At 62.4% G+C, this 20,828-nt stretch overlaps 3 protein-coding genes across 9 annotated transcripts in view; 2 read left to right on the top strand and 1 right to left on the bottom strand.

Annotated features, from left to right (window-relative positions):
* Nucleotides 1-1,378: 1,378 nt before the first annotated feature.
* LOC107321581 (POU domain, class 5, transcription factor 3) lies at nucleotides 1,379-5,006 on the top strand. Its single transcript, XM_015878605.2, has 5 exons — nucleotides 1,379-1,928; nucleotides 3,046-3,157; nucleotides 3,298-3,428; nucleotides 3,687-3,851; nucleotides 4,039-5,006. The coding sequence occupies exons 1-5, from the start codon at nucleotides 1,419-1,421 to the stop codon at nucleotides 4,288-4,290; spliced, it is 1,170 nt and encodes a 389-aa protein (XP_015734091.1). The 5' UTR covers nucleotides 1,379-1,418; the 3' UTR covers nucleotides 4,291-5,006.
* A 703-nt stretch (nucleotides 5,007-5,709) lies between these two features.
* FUT7 (fucosyltransferase 7) lies at nucleotides 5,710-9,546 on the bottom strand. Its single transcript, XM_015878724.2, has 2 exons — nucleotides 7,307-9,546; nucleotides 5,710-7,066 (listed from the first exon to the last, which is right to left on the bottom strand). Exon 2 carries the CDS (start codon nucleotides 7,038-7,040, stop codon nucleotides 5,994-5,996), a length of 1,047 nt encoding a protein of 348 aa, XP_015734210.1. The 5' UTR covers nucleotides 7,041-7,066; nucleotides 7,307-9,546; the 3' UTR covers nucleotides 5,710-5,993.
* Nucleotides 9,547-9,640: 94 nt separating this feature from the next.
* ABCA2 (ATP binding cassette subfamily A member 2) overlaps nucleotides 9,641-20,828 on the top strand; it is a 30,539-nt gene continuing 19,351 nt past the window's right edge. For 4 of the 7 annotated variants that reach the window (XM_015878719.2, XM_015878720.2, XM_015878717.2 and 1 more), the window contains exons 1-12: nucleotides 9,641-9,858; nucleotides 14,402-14,495; nucleotides 15,314-15,316; nucleotides 16,748-16,859; nucleotides 17,262-17,428; nucleotides 17,579-17,706; nucleotides 17,912-18,016; nucleotides 18,440-18,625; nucleotides 18,722-18,940; nucleotides 19,590-19,921; nucleotides 20,116-20,275; nucleotides 20,500-20,628. In XM_015878719.2, coding sequence (XP_015734205.1) covers nucleotides 9,793-9,858; nucleotides 14,402-14,495; nucleotides 15,314-15,316; nucleotides 16,748-16,859; nucleotides 17,262-17,428; nucleotides 17,579-17,706; nucleotides 17,912-18,016; nucleotides 18,440-18,625; nucleotides 18,722-18,940; nucleotides 19,590-19,921; nucleotides 20,116-20,275; nucleotides 20,500-20,628 — 1,701 coding nt within the window. In that variant the 5' untranslated portion in view covers nucleotides 9,641-9,792. The remainder of the gene's footprint in view (nucleotides 9,859-14,401; nucleotides 14,496-15,313; nucleotides 15,317-16,747; nucleotides 16,860-17,261; nucleotides 17,429-17,578; nucleotides 17,707-17,911; nucleotides 18,017-18,439; nucleotides 18,626-18,721; nucleotides 18,941-19,589; nucleotides 19,922-20,115; nucleotides 20,276-20,499; nucleotides 20,629-20,828) is intronic. The other 3 variants (XM_015878722.2, XM_015878718.2, XM_015878721.2) reach the window with 2 other exon arrangements.

Below are 20,828 nucleotides of genomic sequence, written 5' to 3'. Positions count from 1 at the left end.
AGGAGGGGGCCCGGCCCAAGAACAATAAATCAAAGGGGAGAGGGGTTACTGCCCAGCCGAGGCATCTTCTGAAACCCCGTGGCCGCAGCTGGAGCCCGGGAGGAGCCGGGGCTGATGGCTGCGATTGGAATCCCACGGCGACACTTCCGCCGCTGGGATGCAATTGCACTATGCAGGCGGCGGGGCAGCTTTTGGGGCGCTGTGCTGTGGGGTGCGGTGCTGCGCCTCTGCCTGATGCTGCCCCAGACCTGGCTGACACCAGCACCTGTGTCTGTACCTGGGGATGTGGAGCGAAGGGCCCCCACCAAGCAGTTCCCGTCCCGTCCCAGGCAGTTTGCACAGACGTGGGGTTCTGCTGGGACTGCCCACGTCCCCACCGGCTTTTCACATCCTTCCCAGGCCATCCTACTGGGGCTGCCCTCCCTCCTCAGAGCCACGGGGTCGGAGTGAAGGCCCACCGAGGGCAGCAGGACGACGGAGGAGGCCTCAACCCCCCTCGCCCCACCACTCTTCCCCTGTCTGACGTCCAGTACAGGGGGCAGTTTCACTCCCCCGCGCTCCTCTCCCGTTCCATCGCGGCGCACAACGGCGGCTGCTGGAGCAGCAGCAGCGCCGTCCTGACGAGGCTGTATCTCCTTGGCGTATCTCAGGTGTGAGACGGCAGAGGCCAAACAGCGGCTCCCGGTAATCCGGGTTAATAAACACGAGAAGGCGCGGTCCGACGCCGCGGATCAGAGGCCGGCCCCGAGCAGCGCTGGGGAGGGAATGACGGGGGAAACGCCGCGACCCGCGGCCTGACAGCTGCACTGTGCGACAGGACGGCTCGTGGGAGCCGATCGGTGCGGGGTGAGGTCAGCACAGCGGCACAGCCCGCGCCGCAACACTCCTCTGCGGGAGCGTGCGGGACGCTGGGCGCCGTCCCGGGGCCGCGTCGGTGCGCGGACGGAGGAGCGCGCAAAGGCCGCGCGGACACAGACGGCACCACCGTTCCCAGGCGTCGGGGCCGCTCCCGCTGCTCCCGTGCCATTCCCGTGCAATGCCCCATCACCGCCCCGGGTGGGAGATGCTGCGCGCAGAGCTCCGCTGACGGGCAGGACGGTCGCCCCCCCCCACCTCCTTCGCCCAACGGCCCTGGGGGCAGCGCGACGCGAACCCTGCCCCCCCCACCCCCCACCCCAGAGAAAGGGGATCAAGTTCACGCCCGACCCACCGGCGGGGCCGCGTCTCCGGGACCAATGGGGCGGGGGCCCATTTCCATACGGTCCGGCCCGGCCCGGCTCGGCCCCGCGGCTCTCAGTGGCCCCGGCGGTGCGGCAGCATGGAGGCAGCTCTCGGCGCCCCGCGCCCGGCTTGAGCGCGGCGGCCGGAACGAGCCGCAGCCCCGTCGGCGCCGCATGGAGCCCTAAGCCTCGGCCACCATGTTCAGCCCGGACGGGGGGCTGCCGGCCGCCCCCTTCGGCCTTCTGCCCGACGGCGGCCCGCCCTTCCCTCGCGGAGGTTACGACGGCGCGGCCGCGCAGCAGCTCTTCTTCCCCTTCGCCTCCGAGCCCGACGGCGCCCGCGATGCCTCGACGGCCCGCGCCTGGCTGCCCCCTCCCGCGGGGCCGCCCGCTAAGGCGGAGGCGCGCCCGGCTCGGCCGTGCCGCCAAGGCTCCCCCGAGCCCCGCGCCGCGCCGCCCGCCACGCCCTGCTGCGGTCCCGCGTGGGCCGCACCGCCCTGGCCCGGGCCCGCGCCCCCCGCCGCCACCGCCGTGCCCGGTCCGCCCTTTCCCGGCCCCGCGGCCGCCGCCTTCCCCGCCGCGCCCGGCCACGCGCTGTGCCCCGCCGCCCTGCAGCCGGGCTCCGGCGGCCTCGCCAACCTGGGCAGCAGCGGCAGCTCCAGCGGCGCGGCCAGCGAGGGCGGCCACTCCAGCGACAGCGGAGACGAGGTGAGTTTGTCCCCCGCCCTTCGCGGCCGATACCGCCGGGACGCGGCCGCCGCCCCCCCCGACGGCTGATCCGGTCCCGCCGACGGTGCCCGACCACGGCGACGTCGCGTGTCGGTCCCGCCGCAGCCGTTCGACTCCGTGTGAGGCCGCGGTGAGCGCTGCCCGCAATGGGGTCGGGCTGCTCACGGCTTTCCTGGCCGTCGGGGCCCCGCGTCTGCTGCTCGGGCAACGCTTCCTCGCCCCAGCGGCGTTTCTTCGCGCAGCGCGGCCGCTTCCAAGGCGTGAACACACGCGTCTCTGCGGTTGGCAGCACTTTTGTAGTTTTCAGTGTTCATAGGAAAGGAGAACCGTAAAGGCTCCGGATGGCCGTGCGGGGACAGCCCCGGCCGCACCCTGCGGGGCTGCGGTGGGAGTCCTTAACCCGGCCCCGTGCCCGTAGTATGAGGAGACCCCGAGGGGCCCTTCGTCCGCCGTGCCCGCAGCGTAGCAGGGCATTTCTCTGCCGGGGAGGGAGGGAGATGTTCGGACATCTTTGGAGCGCTCTGCCCCTGCGGACGGTTGGTCCCGTCGGACCGCGCTCTGAGCTCCGCCTCCTATCATCGCCCTGGGGACGGACACCACGGGTGACTGACCGGCAGTTGTGTTTTGGGGGTTTTGGTTTGAAGTCTTTTCTCGGCACCGCTTAGTAGCGTCCATCCCAGGGATGTGCGCGCCGGGGTCAGCAGCGACGGGGATGGAGGTCGCTTCAAAATTGCTGCGTGTTTTGTCCGCGTGGACCGGCCGGTTTTGTGTGAGCCGCCACGGTACCGCGGGGCTCCTGAGCCCGGTGAACATGGTCAGGGATGCGCCGGGGCTCCCCGGGGTCGGCGAACACGAGCGGCTGAGGCTGACGCTCGTCGGCAGGAGGCACGTATGTAAAAGCCAAAAACCTGCCGCGAGTGCGTAACTGGGTTAATGCCCACGGCAGCACTGGGGGCTGTGGCGGTGGCTCGGGTCAATGCGCTCGGGTGAGCGGCCGACCCAAAGTGCGGATCTTGGCTGGGGGAACAGCGCGAACCACGCGGTTGTCACCACCCGCGGTACCTTGAACCACTCACCGCGTGTCTGCCCCTGCCAGGATGCACCGACCTCAGAGGAGCTGGAGCAGTTCGCTAAGGACCTCAAGCACAAGCGCATCATGTTGGGCTTCACGCAGGCTGACGTGGGGCTGGCTCTGGGCACACTCTATGGTAAGAGGGGAACCCGGTGACTCAGCTGTAAGAGCACCATGCTGGAAACAATGCTTCGAGGATGGGACTCCTGGGGGGGGGCACAGCTTGGGCCTGTGGTTTGGGGGGAGCTGTGCGTGATGTGCCACCTCCTCACGCAGGGAAGATGTTCAGCCAGACCACCATCTGCCGCTTCGAGGCTCTGCAGCTCAGCTTTAAGAACATGTGCAAGCTGAAGCCGCTGCTGGAGAAGTGGCTCAATGAGGCGGAGAACACGGACAACATGCAGGAGGTACATGGCAGGAAATGCATCTGTCTCCCCTGCGTCTGCGGGTGGGGGGTCAGTGATGGGATGCTGTGAGTGGGGTTGGCTGCAGGGGGTGAAGCAGCACTCTGAGCTTTTACTGCGTCTCTGAGGATGTGCCGACACAGTAATGTCCAAAGAAAGCCTGACCCTTGCCAAGCCCTTCAGCCAGCTGTGTGTGTCTGGGGGGGGACATGGACGGCCCTGGGCCATCCTGTGACCATGTGTGGTGTCTCTTACTTCCAGATGTGCAATGCAGAGCAAGTGCTGGCTCAAGCCCGGAAGAGGAAACGCAGGACCAGCATTGAGACCAACGTAAAAGGGACGCTGGAGAGCTTCTTCCGCAAATGTGTGAAGCCCAGTCCCCAGGAGATCTCCCAGATCGCTGAGGACCTCAACCTGGACAAAGACGTAGGTTTGGCAGGGCTGGGAGGGGGAGATTCCAAAAAGCTTCAGCTCCTGAGCACCCCATACAGCTGCTTTGGTGCCAGGAGGTGGGAGGGCAGCTGCGCTAGGTGACACCCCCAGGCACTCACACTGCACAGTGCCACTGAGCCCCACTCATCCTTGCCCCTCTCCCTTCTCCCCTCCCTCACAGGTTGTCCGGGTCTGGTTCTGCAACCGGCGTCAGAAAGGCAAGCGGCTGCTGCTGCCCTTTGGCAACGAGTCAGAGGGGGTGATGTACGACATGAACCAGTCCCTGGTGCCCCCTGGCCTGCCCATCCCAGTGACATCGCAGGGCTACAGCCTGGCGCCGTCCCCCCCTGTCTACATGCCACCTTTCCACAAGGCTGAGATGTTTCCCCCACCTCTGCAGCCCGGGATCTCCATGAACAACAGCAGCCACTGAACAGCAGCCAGGGGGGCAGGCAGCGGGGCACCCGTCCAGAGGGCAGTGTCCCCCCCCCACCTTTCCCGGCCATGTGAGCTCTGTCCCAGCAGCAGACCTGTGTGGGGTCAGCCCCTCCTGACCCCCCCCTCCCTGTTACCTGCCCCGGGCCAGGGGGAGCCGCCTGTGCCAGGCCCCAGCCAAGCTGCTCTCCTGCGAGAACCAGAAAAAAGCATTTCTTAAATTGTTTGAGGGACTGGGGGGAGGGGATTTGTTGTTTTTTGTTTTGGTGGGTTTTTTTAATGGTCTTGATTGTATTTCTAGTTTTTAAAAAGTGAAAAATCTTTGTAGTGATGGCTAGTTTCCCAGCTGCCCCCTCCCCACCATGTAGAGCAGGGCTGGGGTGCTGCAGGGCGGGAGTCTCCTGCAGGCTCTGTGCCTGTCTGGGCAGCCAGGGGGAGCTGAGGGCTGCGATAGTGCTGGGGGAGCCTGGTAGCCCCCAACCCCCCTGCCCACAGCACAGGAAAGGGGTTGCACTGCATCCGCTGTGGGCAGAGTGGGGGGCAGGGAGGGCCGTGAGCCCCCCGCTGTGTCACCATGGGGCCTGTGGGGGCTGACACCATCCTGTCCATGCTGCTAGCACCCCGTGCCTTTGATCCTGCTGTAGTTGATGATTTATTTTTTTTCCTTAATCATATTCCCTCTGGCAATTAAATAAATCTCAGTTTTTTGGGGCACGAGAGCTAGTCAGCCCCTTCTTTCTTTGCCTGCCTTGCACCTCGTGCCAGGCCGGTCCAGCTGTGTGGGGTGTGGGTGGGCTGATGCCCGTGTCCTGGCAGGAGCTCTGATGAACAGCAGCGTCCTGAATTGCAGCAGAGCTGCCACTTCATGCTGCCCCAGGCTGCTTGGGTGGGTGGGTGCTGGCCCTGGGGCTGCCCTGCCCTGTGACCAGCTCTGTGCTGAGGAACCAATAAACCATGCGTGGCTCCAGGGCTGGGTTGCAGGTCAGAGGGAGTGCTCAGCCTAGTTCTTTTCCTCTGCTAAAGCAGGCGTGTTAAGGAATATGTGTGGATCCCAGGCTGCATGCCAGCCCCACAAGGCAGCACCCTTGTTGGCTCACCCTTGTGGGAAAAGAACTTGAGGGGCTGTGCTAGTGCAGAATGTGGGGCACAGTAACAAGGTCCCCTCCCTGTTTGCAGGGTGCTGGGCCCCCAGTAGGCTGTGGCTTCTTGCCTCGATGGACAGGAGTGGTAGGCTCCCCCACCAAGCTAGAAGTGACACCGCGGAGCTTCTGCCACTGTTGACTCAATGCTCAGATAATGGGAGCACAGAGCAACTGCAGGGCATAGGGGGAAAGGGAGGCTGGGGAGCCCTGTCTGGGGGCTCCTAGAGCCCCTGCCTGCCCTCAGCCCTGCCCAGGCCCTGAAAGATGGGCAGAGCCTCAGGAAATCTGTGCTGTTTATTTCCAAAGCAGCCTGTGGTTGCAGCAGCACCGCGGCGAGGTGGGTCAGTATGGGGGTGGTTGTGGTGTGCAGGAAGTTCAGTCATGCGATGTTGCTCAAGGTCACAGTGTGGCAATGGCAGGGCCAGGATGAGAGGTCCCACATCCTCCCTGCCTGGCATCCTGTACTCTAGGACTGCTCTCTGCCATCCAGATGCACCCAGCGCCAGCCCTGTGCTAGATGTTGAACCAGCCCTGTGCTAGATGTTGAACCAGCCCTGTGCTAGGTGTTGAACCAGCCCTGCAGGTCGGGATAGAGGCGGCCCTGGGGCAGGTGGGGGTATGTGGCACAGATGGTGCAGATGCGCTCCCTCCAGTCTGTGTAGAGCTTCACGCTGTACCCCTTCTGCCACGCAAAGAACTGCCGGTAGCGGCTGGAGTTCATGGTCTTTAGGAAGGTGGCCAAGTCTGCCAGGGAACTGAAGTCATCGACATGGATGAATGAGTCTGCAGGGATGAACTGCTCATAGTTGGCCCGGGGGGGGCCCAGCACCACCGGCACAGTGCCGGCCAGCAGAGAGTTCCTCCAGAGCTTCTCAGTGATGTAGTCCTGGTGGATGGAGTTTTCAAAGGCCAGGTAGAACTTGGATTTGGATGTTGTGGGCAAAAGGCAGTCCTTGCAAAGCGGCTTCTTGGCTGCTTTCCCATAGATGTTCACGTGGAGATACCTGGACAGGTTCTTATACACTTCAGCTCTTTTCTGAGTCCTGTGATAGTTGCTAATGACCCAGGACACCAAGTTAGTCTTTGTGGGGATGCTCACAGTGGCTGACTGGTTGGGCACCAGCTTGCCATAGGGCATGAAGATGTCCGAGTCCCGTCTGTAGGTCATCACCCAGTTGAAGGTATGGTTCCATCCTGCTAATGCTCTTGTGTTGGTGGGGGACTCCAGGGACACCCAGACCCAGCTCTGCCCATGCGGTCTGTCTCGGGGCAGCTTGTCCCGGCCCCACGGGAGGGTGGTGTGAAGGAAAACCACCACGTCAGCCTGGCTCAGGAGCCGCCGCTCTGTGCTGAGCCTGCAGCCTGCAATGCCGTACTGCTCAAGACAGACATCCCTGCTGAAGTCTGGGACCTGCTTTGAGGGCCACTCCCACACCAGGACTGTCAGTGCCTTCATGTGCTTGAAGGCTTCATCAGAGCTGCTGGATGAGTGGATGAAGCACTTCAGGTGCCATAGTGCAGTGACCAACAGCCCTGCAGTAACTGCTGCTTTCACACTGGGCCGGCCCCACATCCACCGCAGCAGCAGCAGCAGCTCCCAGGACATGGTGCCTGGGGTCTGCTGGCAGCTCCCTGGACAGAGAAGAGGCCTGTGAGAGCTGTCAGCTCAGCCACCCAGCTGGGGGGCACAAGGCAGAGGGGAGACATGGGGCTGGTAGGGTTTGAGGAGGACTTTGCTCCCTCCACCCAAACCCTGTAGGGTTTGAGCATAGCAGAGTATTGGGAGCCCGGTGAGCCTGACCCCTGTGTGCCCACAGCACCTGCCCCAGGGAAAAGTCCCTCATGCAAAAAATCAAAAGTCTGCAGACTTACCATGGAAGGGACCGTGGCACAGCGTAGAGGGTGACAGCAGTGTGGGTGCTGCGGGCAGCTGCTGGCTCTGGCCTGAAGTACTCGAGGGCTTCCTCTTTTCTGTGGTTTTGCTGTGCAACTGCCTCTCAGCAGATCCTTCCTGGTGTCAGAACTCTGATCACTTCCCCTATGCAGAACGGGTGGCAATATCAACCTTGGATGAGTGAATGCCCGTGGCCAGATGTGTGCCTGTGCCAGACGGGATCCTTCTGCCCCAGGCGCTGTGCTGGCAGCCTGGTTGATGCTCACAGCTCCCTGTGCCCAGGTGTCCTGCCTCATGCCCTCCCGCTTCCCCTGGGCTCCTTGGCACGGCTGTGGCTCCAGGGGCTCTTTGCAGAAGAGGCATTTGACCCTTCATAGGGTTTCAATTCTCCGAAGTGGTTTCTGATGAGTCAGCCTTGAAGCTAAGAACAAAGAATACTTCTGTTGAGCACCTTTCCTATCCCTGCTGCTAGTCAGCCCCGGATTAGCTTCAGCTTTCCCTTGTACCTGTCCCTGATCTGGGGTTTGTACAGTGTCCCCATGTCCCTGCACCAGGGGTGCCTTCAAGCAGACAGGGTTGAGCTCCATGCCTACAGCCTGTGGTCTCTAGCTCTCCCACCCCTTGCACGCCCTCTACCCCCACCCCACAGCAGCGGGGCACCAGGGGACAGGGAGGGGGCATAAGGTGACACTGAGGAGGCAACAGCAGGGAGACACACACAGCCTGGTCTGACAAAACAGTGAGATGCTCCTTCAGCTTGGACTGAAACCTGCTGCTGCCTCTGTGTTTGCTTCAGCCCACTGCAGAGCTGAGCAGGGCACAAATGACCGCAGCATCTCAGCCTGGCACTGCAAGCAGGACCACCCAGACCCTGGTTAGGCCGGGGCTGATGCCCCCCTGGTGAGTGCTGAGAAGAAGCCCAGGTGTGAACGCTGGGTCTGTGCCTGTGCTGAGATTGGGTGCGGCCCTGCCCTCAGCCAACCCAGTGTGCCACCCTGCAGTTGGGTTGAAAACAGGATGCCAGCCTGATTTTGGCTCACAGTGACTCATTTTGAAACTGTCAGCTAAAGTGGCACCAGCAGCTCCTCTCTGCTGCCAGGCATGGCACCTGTGGCCAAAATGGGATGCCCCCATCGTACCTTTGTTCCTTTCCAGCCCTGGGCTGGTGGCGCTGCCTTCCAGACCCACAGTGTTGGTGGAGCACCAGAGGGCACTGCAGGCAGCAGCTGGCACCAGGCTGGGCACAGTGCTGTGCTGGGGCGTTTCGGGGCTCTGTGGTTTCAGTGCTGCCCTCAGAGACCTCTGTTGCCAACTGCAGCACTGGGGTTGGGTGTTTTTCTCTCTCAGACACGTACCCTGTTTCCTGCTACCTTTGTCAACCCTCCTTTCTGTGTTTCTTCTCCTCCCTAACTGCCAGCCCAGATACTTGGCACTGCCTGCCCGAGGCTGCCCCGACCTGAGCCCCGACGGGAGGTGGCACTTGCCTGGCAAAGATGCCAGAAAGGTTTTGCCCAGAAGTTTTTGGAATAATGGCACTTTGTGGCAGGACAAGGGAAGCTTTTGTGGTGCAGCTGCTCCGGAGCAAAGCCTGCAACACCGTTGCCCTTAGCAACACAACTCGGAGGCGGGCAGGCGATGCACTCACTGCGCTGCCCTTGGCCCTGGCAGCAGCGTGGGATCGGGATGGGGGGACATAAGGCAAGAGGGGAAGGGGAGCAGGGGAATGGAGGGGGAGCAGTGAGGCTGAGGAAAGAAGAGGGTCGCTGCCGTGAGACAAAAGCAACCACCGGGAGGAGACGGGTCCACGTAAATCTGCCAATAACCGGGTTCCCGGGCTATACCGAGGAAGAGCGCTGTCCCGGGCACTGCTCGGGGTGAGGATGCGTGCCGTGACTGCTACGGGCTCAGCAGGGTCTGCGGTGCCACGATCCACCGCCACCGCTGCCCAGAGCTGCGCGTGCCCACCGATGGAGGCGCCCAAGGCCGCGGATGAGCCCTGGGCAGCCTGAGCTGGGAGGCAGGCAGCCCCCGGCAGGGGTGGGGTTGGGGGCTTTAAGGTCCCTCCAACACAACCGTGCTGTAACTGTGCTCCCCGACGGAGAGAGGAGCAGAGGCCGCTGGTGCCCGCACGCCTCTCATCGCCTCCGGGGCGGACGCCGGTACCGGGGCGGCGCATCCCGCAGCGCGGCCGCGAGGCGCGTCACTGCGCAGCTCTGCCCCGCGGCCGCCGCAGCGGAGTCCCGGCGGTGCCTTTAAGGGGCGGCAGCGCAGGTCGGAGGCGGTGCCGTGCGGGGCCGGGCCTGGGACGGCGGGGACGGGCGCCTGCTGCCAGCCCCGCCAGCCGAACCGAACCGAGCTTGGGTTGCTGCGGACAAAGGCGGCGGGCATGGCGGTGGGGGGTGGCTGAGCCGCGGCGCCGATCGGAGCGGAGCGGGGCTGCCTCCGCGGCGGGGCCAGCGCGGCCATGGGGTTCCTGCACCAGCTCCATCTCCTGCTCTGGAAGAACGTGACGCTGAAGCGGCGCAGCCCGGTGAGCCGGGGGCCGTGCGGCGCGGCGGGGCCCGCTGCGGGAGCGGACGGGGGAGAACCGCGGCCCCCGGCCCGGAGGGTCTCCCCGCGGATGCGCCCGGGCCGGCTCGGGGCTGCGGGGCCGTGCGGGTCGATCCACGCGGTGAGCGCGGCCCGTCGCCTGCGGAGGATTCCCTCCCGGTGCCGCGGGTCGCTGCGCATCTGTGCCGGCCGTGAGCCGGGCAGGGCCGTCCTGGGCTCGCCGCTCCCTTTGACTCCTCGGGGTACCTTCTCTTCTTCTTGGTCGGGCTCAGGAGATGAATAATTCATGGGGCGCTGGATGCGGTGATCTAGCGACGTCTGCTCGCCTCGGGGGCCGGAGAAAAAGGAGCGCGGACGCCATCCGCGTACGAACGGTGCGGCCGAGGCTCGTCCCTCGCACCCCGCAGCCCGGGGGCGCGGCTCAGCAGCAACAGTTGGCTGCTCGGCCCTCCCCGGGTCCCACCGTGCGCAGCGTCCGCCCCCACCTCGGCCCGTGCCGGCTGCGCTGGGCGCCCGCGGGCTGCGCCTCCGGGCCGCGTCTCGGGGCTGAGCGCCTTTCCGAGCGCTATAAATAGGATTCCGAACCGTACGTGGGTCGGGGCTGCGGTTTCCCTGCCCGCACCGGGCGGAGCGGCGCGGGGCTCTGCGGGCCCCTCGGGCCCTCGTCAGTATCCCAGGGCGGTGCGGATTCCTCGCTACCTGCCCCGGGGGTCACCGGCACCGCGCTGCCGGGCGTCCGTCTGTCCAGCCGCCCATTGCGGTGCGCGCAGTGCGCCGGGCTCTGGGAACCGGATTAACCCTTCCGTAGCCTCGTCGGCCTGCGCGTGCAGGGGACGGTGTGATGGGAGGAGGGGGTGTCGGGCTCCGTGTGTGCGGGGAGGCGCGATGCCAGCGGACAGCCCTTCCCTCCCCCAGCCCTGCTCGGTCCTCACGGTGCAGAGGTCCCCGCGGCCCGGCGCGCATGCAGGGCTGGCCGGGGATGGGTGCGGGGAGCCGGTTATTTTTAGAGGCTGGGGGAGGGTAGCGAACTGCTGCTCTCGACTGATAATGCTCACTTTTCTTCCCTCCCGAACGCCGAGTGCCGTGCAGGCCGATCCTGCTGCCCTCCTTAACCATCCCGGTACCCGCAGGGCAGTGCGTGTGGGCAGGGCCGGGTGAGGCCGCGCTGCCTGCAGGTGTCTGCCTGGGCAGCCCTGTGCGTGGCTGAGGGTGATGTCCTATGGCTGAGTCATCCCTCTCCTTGCCCCGCACAGCTGGGGGCTACCTGGTCCCCGTGTGTAATAGCCTGGGCCGCAGGGCACACTCAACTCCCAGTGGCTGCCCCACATGCTGCCAGGTTTTATGGTCTGAGGATAAGTGCACCCTTTGGGCATCCCTGTGCCCCTGCAGCCCCCCAACTAGGCTGGCAATGCAAGAGTGCAGCATTGAGCAGGGCTGCCTGGTGCTGGTTGGCCGGGGTAACATTACATCCTGTGCCAATAACCTCAGCAGGTCTGCGGGTGCCTGCAGCTGGCACCTGGCTGAGATGCCCTGCTGGGGTCTGGGCCCCATCTGGAAGCAGACATCTCACAGAGCTGCCAGCCTCCTGAGTGCCCTGCACTGAGCCTGTGATGTCACGTGGAGGTGAGTGGCCCCTGCAGGGTGTTGGAGCAGGATGGGGCTGAGAACGGGACCCCTCCCTGGCTACAAAGGGGGGAGTGGCTGGGCTCCCACGGCTCTCATGAAGGCAGCATGATGCCAGTGGCTTTGCCCTGCTGGCAGCTGGTACGTGGCACTGCCCTGCTGCTGTGTCTGCCTTGAAGTACAGTGCCTGCTCCTTTCTGGTAACATCTGGACCACAAAGCGGAGCGTGGGCACCATTCTGCAGTGCAGGGGGTGGTTCAGCAGCCCCAGGCGGTGCGGGCTGGAGAGGTGCCTCCATTCTGCTGGAATGGGGAGCAGAGCTGCATGCATCTTGTTGAGGGATGGGCTCTCAGATAACTCTCAATGGTTAATTAAACCTACATGGGGTGTAAAATGAACAGGTGAACTCAAGTTACCCTGGACACCCAGGGTAAAGCTGAGGGTGATTGGCAGCCTTTCCTGGCTGCTTTCTGCAAATGTGGTTGGGACAGGAATGCAGCTGCCAGAAGAGTTAGTGGCTTTGAAGTGCCAGTGATGGAGGGCTCTGTTGGATATTATTTGACATCTTATTTGAAAGTGCAGGTTGCATAGGACTCCTGGGGGAGTGGTGAACAGAAGATGAGGTTCTGGACACTGCAGCTTGTCTCCAGTGTCAGCAGGGTCCCCAGGGTGCAGGGCAGAGCTGACCTGGGGAGTGTGTGCTTCTCTGTTCCTTGCTGAAGGGCTGGGAAGCATCCCACTGCACAGGGGAATTGTCCTGAAAAGTCCTTCTGTGTGTGAACAAGTAGGATGACCTCAGTGCCCTCAGAAAAAGGATACAATGCTCTATCAGACTATGGCACCCTGCTTCTGCCACCAGCTCCCAGAAGCCGTCCCAGCACTGGGTGGGAGCTGACATCAGCCCTGGCCAGGGATCACTGGGCTGGGCCCTGCATTGACGCAGGGTGCTCTTTGCCCCCTTTTTGTTTGCAGCTGGTGCTGGGTAGACGCGGCAGTGCCAGGCAGCATCCCTGTGGGTCACCACCCCCTCCTGGGGGCTGTGGTTTTGCCCTGGGGGTGCTGAGCTCTGCGATACCCATCTCACAAGGATTACATCTTGATGTCAACTATAATTGTGTTTGCAGTCAGTCAGCATTTGGCAACATGGTGATTAAAGTTTGGTGCCATCAAAATGTTTTCTTCAGCCATAAAAGCTGGACAGCAGGATATTGCTGCCTTCCTGCTCCCCGGGGCAGAGGTCAAGCAAACCCTTTCCCCTGGTGCCAGCACCTGGGCAGTCCCCATATGATGTGCTCTCCCTCTGCCCCGCAGTGTCCCATGCCCATAGGTGGTGACCAGTGGCAGGTGGCCCTGCTGGCTGCCTCCCCTTAGCACAGACTGAGGCTGTGCTGGAGCAGGCCCCCTCCTGCCTGCCCCCCGAGTGAATGCCTGCTGCTGGGACAGGAATGAGGGAGGGCTTTGCTGCCCAGACCCATTTCTGGTTTGATCCAGGGAAGGAGCTGAGCAGGAGGTCAACGACCTGCTTTAAAACACACAACAAACAGGCCCCTCCTTTTGCCAACAAGGACCAGTCTCCAAAGGAGCCCCGCCTGGTACGGGCCCAGTGCAGGGTGCTGGGGGGGCGGCGCAGGAACGGACCCGCACCCATCTGCACACAGAGATGCCATTGTGTGCCTGGTAAACAGGCAACAGGCAGGGAGGGCTGCAGGCAGCCTGTGGCAGCTGGACCATGGGCAGGGCAGGTCAGGATGCCCCTGCCAGCCTCCAGCACAGGGACGGTGACAGTAGGAATGGTGCATGGGACCAGGGTTACTGCACAAACAGGGATCCCCTGACCCTGGCTGTGACCCAGCTGGCATGGCCAGGGCTGAGCATGGCAGGGCTTTGCTGCTCTCCAGCAAATCTGACCCCAGCCCTAAGTCATGATGTGAGGTTGCTCTTTCTGCATAGGTCACCTGGGGTCTGGTCCAGTCCTGGAGTAGGTGGAGGTTGGCTTACCTCATGCTGCGTCTCAGTTCCCTTAGATGTGGTGTTTCCTGTTGTGCCTGCAGTGCAGAGCAGCAGTAGTGCTGCGGTGTGGTCTCAGTACTCCTGGTGCAAACCAGCAGTAGCTGTGCCTGCATCTGCGGACAGCTGAAGGTGTTGGTGCCTTTCCCCAGGGCCTCTGGGCACAGAGCCCAGCCTGGGATGCTTGTGCTATTGGGGTCAGGGATTCCTGAGGATTTGCTGTGATTCACCATATGCTGCTGGTGGAAATCCTGCCCAGCTGTTGCCTTCTGCGAGGGCACAGAGGGGACCCCCTGCACTGCCCCAGTCACACCTGGAGATGGTTGCAGCTCCTGACTGGGTGCCTCCTCACCCCAACAGCATCAAGGCCTGTTCCCTGCCTTGGTCCTGCCACCGGGATGGGGCTGGGGGCCCCATTGAACCCAGCTGGCCGTGGGTAGAGCTATTGTATGGGGTAGGGGCACTTTGGACACACCAGGTCATCCAAGGGGACCCAGCAGGAACGTGAGGATGCCATGTCATGCCAGCTGCTGGCTGGCAGGGTATTGCCAGGAAGGTGTTTGTGGCTCTTTACAGGTACTGAGCTGTCTTCCCAGTTGTGATCGCCCATCAGGGTCTGTGCTCCATCTACCAGGGGTCCACCAGCCCAATGTGCTACTACCCTGTGGTGCCCCTGGCAGGATGGGGTGGGCAGTTGGAGAAGTACAGGTGCGTGTAGCCCTGTTCATCTCTGGCAGAGCTGTGGTGCAGGACATGGGCATAGTGCTGTACTGCACTGGGGCACAAGCAGGGGGTGTCCCCAGGACTGTCAACCTGGTGATGCCCATATTCCTCCCTGGCAATGGGGTCCTGGCCATGAGCATCACGGTCCACCTGCTTTGTGTCATCTGCAGTGGGTGCTGGCCTTCGAGATCTTCATCCCGCTGGTGCTCTTCTTCATCCTTCTGGGGCTGAGGCAGAAGAAGCCGACCATCCCCGTGAAGGAAGGTGCGTGTGAACAGGTGGTGCCCAGAGCATCCACACCTGGGGGAAGGATGGGGACACTGGGGAGCTGTTCCAGCCCTCTGGGACAGCCTGGGGCTGAGGAGGATGCTGACAGCTGGCAGGGACCCCTTGAAACTTTTGGGGGGGCAGTGTAGAGGAGGAGCTGCATACCAGAATGGTGGGATTAGAGGCATTCCCAACCAGGGGGTGAAGCAGCCTCCAGATGCCATGAGCAGGGCTTTTTTTTGTCTCTGCCTGGAGGCACTTCTGCAGGTAGAGGGGTGCTGGAGCTGGGTGGTGCCAGGACAGCTGCAGTGCCCTGAGTTCTGAGGGAGCAGCTGGGGGAATTCTGGGGGGGGGCAGGGGCTGTGCTCTGCATGTAGCCCTGCACACAGCTGTGGAGGTTCAGAGGCTTGCCAGGCTGAGGCAAAGCCAGCAATGGATGGGGCAGGAACTCAAGGTGCCCTGGAGGTGTGCAGCTGGAGGTCATGGGGCCGTGCCACCAGGAGGAGGACTGTGTGGCAGCAAGATGCTTGGAGTTGGCTGCCGGGGGGCACAGCGGGGCCAGGCGGAGGTGCCAGGAGCTGGTGTCTGTGTTCCTGCATGACCAAGTGTGAGCCTTTGTTTCAGCACCTGCCAGCAAGGGAAATCCCAGTGGAGGGCAGTGATGGGTGCTGCCTTGGTTCCTGCCCCAGTGCTGATGTGCACTCTGTGTTGTGTTTTTTGGTTCGTTTTTTCTTTCTTTTTCTCTCATGTTTTCTTTTTCTTTCCCACCATTATCCCTGCCTGCCTGCCCTCCATGCCTCTGCTGCATGCTCCAGTCTGTAAGTTGGTTGGATGGGTGGGTGCCTCTCCCCCTCCCCTGCCTTTGCCAGCCAGGAGTTTTGGGGAGACAGGGCCCGATTAGGATCAGCTCACTCTGGTCTAATAGCACCTCTATAAACCTGTTGCCTTCTTTCCCTGGCTGGTAAAGATGAGCTTGAGCTGCTGTGCCCAGAACCCTTCTGCTGCTGCCTGCAGTGGGTTTTTGTTACTGGCCCAGACTGAGGCTGTGTTCAGAGGGCACTTGCGGCCACTGGCAGCCGTGACCCTGGTAGGCTGGGCTGCACAGGGCTTCCCAGACCAGGCACATCCTTCCCCCATCTCTTTTTGGGCAAACCCTGCTGCCTGCAGACTCCAATGCAACTTTTGGTTGCTCAGCTGTGTCTGTGCTCACCCCCAAAGCATCCAGGCTGCAGGCAGCTGTAGTCCCCTGCCACCAGGTCCCTGTTTCAGCCTCTAAGCTCTGGGATAGAGCTGGGACATGGCACTGTTGGAAGGAGCCATAAGGACAGTGGGATGCCACGTGAGTGATGCTGTTGTCACCTCTCCGTGGCATGGCTGCTACCATGGGGCATATCCAGCCTGTGGCTCCATGCTCTGCCTGGCCCCATTTGCCCTGAACTGGCCCTGTCCGTGCACACAAGCCCATCTTCACCAGCCCTCCTGTCATGGCTGTGCTAACCACACTGATCTGCCTCTATCTGGGGCACTGGGGCTGGGACTCACCCCTCTTGCATGACCCCTGTCCCTGCCAGGTGCTGCCCAGTGACCACCCTGGGTTCCCCTCAGGAGGGGCTGGGGAAGGCTGTGGCTGGTGAGAACTCAGCCCTGGCCAGGGTTCTTGTTTGCTGTCTCCTTGCTGCTCCTTGTTTTCTCCATCTCCCCCTTTACCGTGTCTCCATTTCTCATCTCCAGCAGTCACACATCAGGGCAGCCGGGTGGGGAGGACGATCGGTCTCAAGAGGGCCTGTGGGACCTGGGAAGCTCTGGGGGTCAATTCTTTCCTGTTGTATTCTTCCTCCTTCTCTTCCTCTGGAAATCCAGCGGTGCTTCTGAGGTTACTAACAAGAGCAGCTGAGAGGCCGGGGGAGGTTGGCAGCACCCTGCTAAGCAAGCATCAGAAGTCAGCATTGTCTTGGGGTCGGGTGGCCTCTGCCACTCAGAGGGGAGCACGGGCTGTTGGGTGGGAGCTGGGTAGCCCTGGTGGCAGGAAGGAGCTGCCCCCAGCCCCAGGGAGCTGCCGGTGGGACAGCCTCCATGGGCTGCAGACTTCTGAGCTTGGCTGCCCAATCTTCCCCTGGGCCTCACCAGATGCAGTGTATGCTTCTTTCTGAACTGAGTGTCTGTCTCCCTGGTGGCCCCTGCCTGCCCTTGCCTCTCCTCCTTCCTGCCCCTGCCTTCCCTTGCCTCTTCTACACTTTTACTGGCTCCAGCTTTCTACACGGCGGCCCCGCTCACCTCAGCCGGGATCCTGCCTGTCATGCAGTCCCTGTGTCCCGACGGCCAGCGCGATGAGTTTGGCTTCCTGCAGTACTCCAACTCCACGTGAGTCGTGCATTGCCATGCTCTTCTTGGTCCTGTACATGCACATGCACACATGCACACACACACTCGAGTGCACACCTGTGCATGGCTTACCCGTTCTCCCATTGGTGACATTGAACTGCATTCTGCACGAGAAGCTGCAGCAGTGCACAACCTTAGAAGTGTTTGGGTACAGAGTCCCTTGTCCTCAGGGGTTGGGGGACACCTAAGCCCATTCATTTCCCTGCACTTCCAATGGCAGCATTTGGGGAGGAGGAAGGAGGTGACCCTGGGGACACCTGGGATTACTGGCTCTGTCCCCTGCATTCCTGGCACGTGCACAGATTTGATGTGCAGCTGCACAGTGCACCTGAGGCTGCACGTATCCCACACCTGATGCTCATGGTACTCTGCTCCCTGCAGGGTGACACAGCTCCTGGAGCACCTCACTGAGGTGGTGGAGCAGAGCAACTTGTTTGACCCAGAGCACCCAGGTCTAGAGGAGGAGCTGGAATCCCTGCGCCGGCGCCTGGAGGCCCTCAGCAGCAGTGAGCCCAGCTCCATGGAGACCCACTTCAGCAACCAGGCAGGTCAGTAGGGAGTCCCTGCACCCAGCGATATGGCAGTGCCTGGCCACAGGCCCTTGTGGCAGGGCTGGCTCTGAGATGTCCCTTTGTAGGGCTGGGCCACGTATTGGCTGCTCATGGACTGCTCTCAGCCCCTGCTTTGCTCCTTGACAGGATCTGGTTTCACACTGGGGTGGGCTGCTAAGGATCGGGGGGAGCTGCACCGCTTTCTCACACAGAACTTGTCCCTCCCCAATGGCACAGCCGAGCTGCTCCTGGGCTCCAGCGTTGACCTGCGGGAGGTGAGTGACAGTGTGGGGTTTGCTGAGCTCAGTGCTGCAGTGGCTGTGGGCACATCTTGGCCCAGACTGAGCCCTGGCTGCCAGACCTGTGGGACTCCTGCTGTCCTGCCCTGTGGTCCCATTTACCCAATGCTGGGGCACTGCTGGCAGTGGGGTTTCTCTGTTATCAGCACACTCAGCAGCCCTGTTCCTGTCCTTGGCTCAGGTGTACCGCCTGCTGTTTGGGACCTCTCCTTTGGCACCTGATGACACTTATGAGCGAGACCTGTGGGATCGGTTTGGACGCAGTGAGAAGATGGCACAGCTGGAGGTGAGGAGCATGTGGGGATGTGGCAGAGACAAGCTCATCTTCTCCATCCCTTCTGCTTTGCATGCAGGGTTGTGTGAAGTTATTTGTCCGAGCAGGGGCACCGTCAGGTGGCCAGAGTGGCAGTAGGGCCATCAGGGTTCCATCCTGGTGCTGCCACTGATCCCTCAAGGCAGGCTCATACCTGTGCCTCAGTGTCCTGTGGCAAAAGGTGATGGCACTGTCAGGAAGGGAGGAGGAAATCATTACCCCCAGGTGCCTTTGGCTGTGGGGAGAAGGCCCTGTGACATACCAAGGATGGCTCTCCCCCAGTTCTGCATGTTCCCATGGTCCCCACTGTGGACATGTGTGCTGCGGGGGCTTTCATGTGCTCGGGATGGAGGGGGCACTGGGGAGTGCCCTTCTACCCCATTGGTCCTATTGCAGAAGAGCCTCCCCAGCGGCTGGAAGAGCCTGCGGGAGGGGCTGGTCCACAGGGCCCTGCGTGACCCCTCTGCAGCCTTGCAGCGGCTGGCATTGCTCCGTCTGCTGTCCCAGGCCCTGGGCCTCGCCAGTGCCGCTGCAGCCCCCACTGGCTCCTACAGTCCCCAGGCCTTTGTTGCTGAGATGGAGGTGAGCAGCCAGCCGCAGCCAGCCACGCTCCGTGGTGCTGGCACAGCCGTGGTGCTCCCACCGCCCTGAGCAGCTCAGCCACGCTTCCCTCTGCAGCGCATCCTCTTCACGGCGCCGGTCCTGGAGCAGCTGACCTGTGGGCAGAGATCAGGGATGCTGCGCCGCCTCCTGCGCGTGGCTCCCGGCCAGCAGCCGCTGCTGCAGACGTACCGAGTGCTGGTGTGCAACGGCAGCCGGGCAGCGCGCGAGGAGCGCTTTGCTCAGCTGGCTGCTGAGCTGCGGGACCAGGTGGACACCCCCAAGATTGTCAGCAGGGTGAGCGCCAGCCGGGCCCAGCATCCGTGGCCCCACAGCATGGGGTGGGCGGTGGGGCGGGGCTGTTCCAAGCTGCTTATCTCCAACCAGGGGCTGTGTGGGGACCTGTGGCCAACCCAGGTTTCTGAGACGTACTTCAATATGTGCCTTGGCCCCCCCTTAGCCTGCAGGGTTGGACCCCCTGCCCAGACCCGTGGTCTGCTGGGAGTGCCCTCCTAGCTCCAGGGGCACTGCAGCTGATGTCCCCTTACTGGCACCTAATTTGGCACCGTCTGTTGGACGTGGTGTCCCCAGCATCCTCCCAGCTTGTCCGTGCAGAGTCTACCCAGGGTTCCCTGGGAGTGGCAGTGCCATCAGTGAGCTGTGCACTCCTCAAGGCTGTCTCTGGGTCCCCCTCCTCATCCATCCTTGTTTGATGGACATCTCACATGTCCCCGTGCAAGACCCTGTCAGCATTTGGCTGTGTTCCTGCTGCCTGATTGCTGCAGATGTGCTGTGATGAGACCTGGATGCAGCTTCAAACCTGTAATTAAGAAAGGGGACATGGCATCACTTGGGGTCCCCTTGGCCCCCTTCCCCTGGCAGCAGGTGAGCAGGGCCACTTCAGTGCCCCGGCCACATGTAACCCCTTGTCTGCTTGTCCTCATAGCTGCAGCTGGATGAGGTGAACAGCACAGCAGCCCAGCACCGGCTCCGCACGCTCCTGGAAGACATCGTAGAGATAGAGAAGGTTCTCCGTGACATGGACATCCTCTCAGCTCTGGCCAGGCTCCTGCCCAGGGGGGCATGTGCCACCAAGGCTCCGCTGCCCACAGCCAACAGCACTGGCTGGGCCAGTGCAAATGCCACTTCCAGCAACACCACAACGGAGGAGGAGGGTGCCGGGGGGGACCCGACAGGCAGTGACAACCCCCAGGGGCAGTTCTCAGCCTTTGTGCAGCTCTGGGCTGGGCTGCAGCCCATCCTCTGTGGCAACAACCGGTAGGAGGCCTGGGATTGGAATGGGAGCAGGGGACAGCCTAGGCCAGGTGCTCCTCACAGCGTGCAGGAGTTGGTGCTGTACCATGTCCTTGTGCCATGGCTGGGGGAAATTCTGGGGGAGCCCTGGACAGGGACTGCCCTCAGTGAGGGGTGTGGGGCTGGTGTGGGGTTTGCAGCCTGGGCTGTGTTCGCAGGACCATTGAACCTGAGGCACTGAAGCAGGGCAACATGAGCTCTCTGGGCTTCACCAGCAAGGAGCAGCGAAACCTGGGCCTCCTTGTGCATCTTATGACCAGCAACCCCAAAATCCTGTATGCGCCTGTGGGTACTGAAGTGGACAAGGTCATCCTGAAGGTGAGGGCACAGAGTGGGTGCCTGTCCATCTCCATGTGCCAGCCCTGCCCGATGTGCTTAGTGAGACGGGCACTGTGTGATGGTAGGGCTGAGCAGGAGGAGGCTGGCAGCTGTCAGGCAGTGCCTGTGGGGTGGATAGGGACCTCATGGCTGCTGGGTGCTCTGCAGCAGTGAGGGCAGTGAGCAGCCCTGCCTCCTCCAGCTGCATTACCTCTCTCCCGCAGGCCAATGAGACCTTTGCCTTTGTTGGTAACGTCACCCACTATGCCAAGGTGTGGCTGAACATCTCCCCTGAGATCCGGACCTACCTGGAGGAGGGCAGGCTGCAGAGACGCATCCGCTGGCTGCAGCAGGTAGATGCTGCTGGGATTGAATCTGCCTTGACTTGTCCCAAGGGCAGAAAGGGGATGTTGTGTCCTCAGGTACCCTCTACTTCTGTCTATGAGGTGCTCCTGGGTGCCCAGCCTGCCTTGGTGAGGACCAGGCTGTCTCCCTGCTCAGACTGGGTGCTGTCTTGCTGTCTCCAGGAGCACTGCAAAGTGTTGGTTCCAGC

Source organism: Coturnix japonica, chromosome 17, assembly GCF_001577835.2.
Source record: "Coturnix japonica isolate 7356 chromosome 17, Coturnix japonica 2.1, whole genome shotgun sequence".
Taxonomy (NCBI): Eukaryota; Metazoa; Chordata; class Aves; order Galliformes; family Phasianidae; genus Coturnix; species Coturnix japonica.
The sequence above is the reverse complement of the archived record's forward strand: the minus strand, read 5'-3'. Positions and strand labels throughout refer to the sequence as shown.

Bases quoted from the DNA above. Each gene is read 5' to 3' on its own strand.
- LOC107321581 (XM_015878605.2), top strand. From the start codon at position 1,419: ATGTTCAGCCCGGACGGGGGGCTGCCGGCCGCCCCCTTCGGCCTTCTG. The intron at 3,158-3,297 runs GTAAGAGGGGAA...CTCCTCACGCAG, and splicing joins GGCTCTGGGCACACTCTATG to GGAAGATGTTCAGCCAGACC. The intron at 3,852-4,038 runs GTAGGTTTGGCA...CCTCCCTCACAG, and splicing joins ACCTCAACCTGGACAAAGAC to GTTGTCCGGGTCTGGTTCTG.
- FUT7 (XM_015878724.2), bottom strand. From the start codon at position 7,040: ATGTCCTGGGAGCTGCTGCTGCTGCTGCGGTGGATGTGGGGCCGGCCC.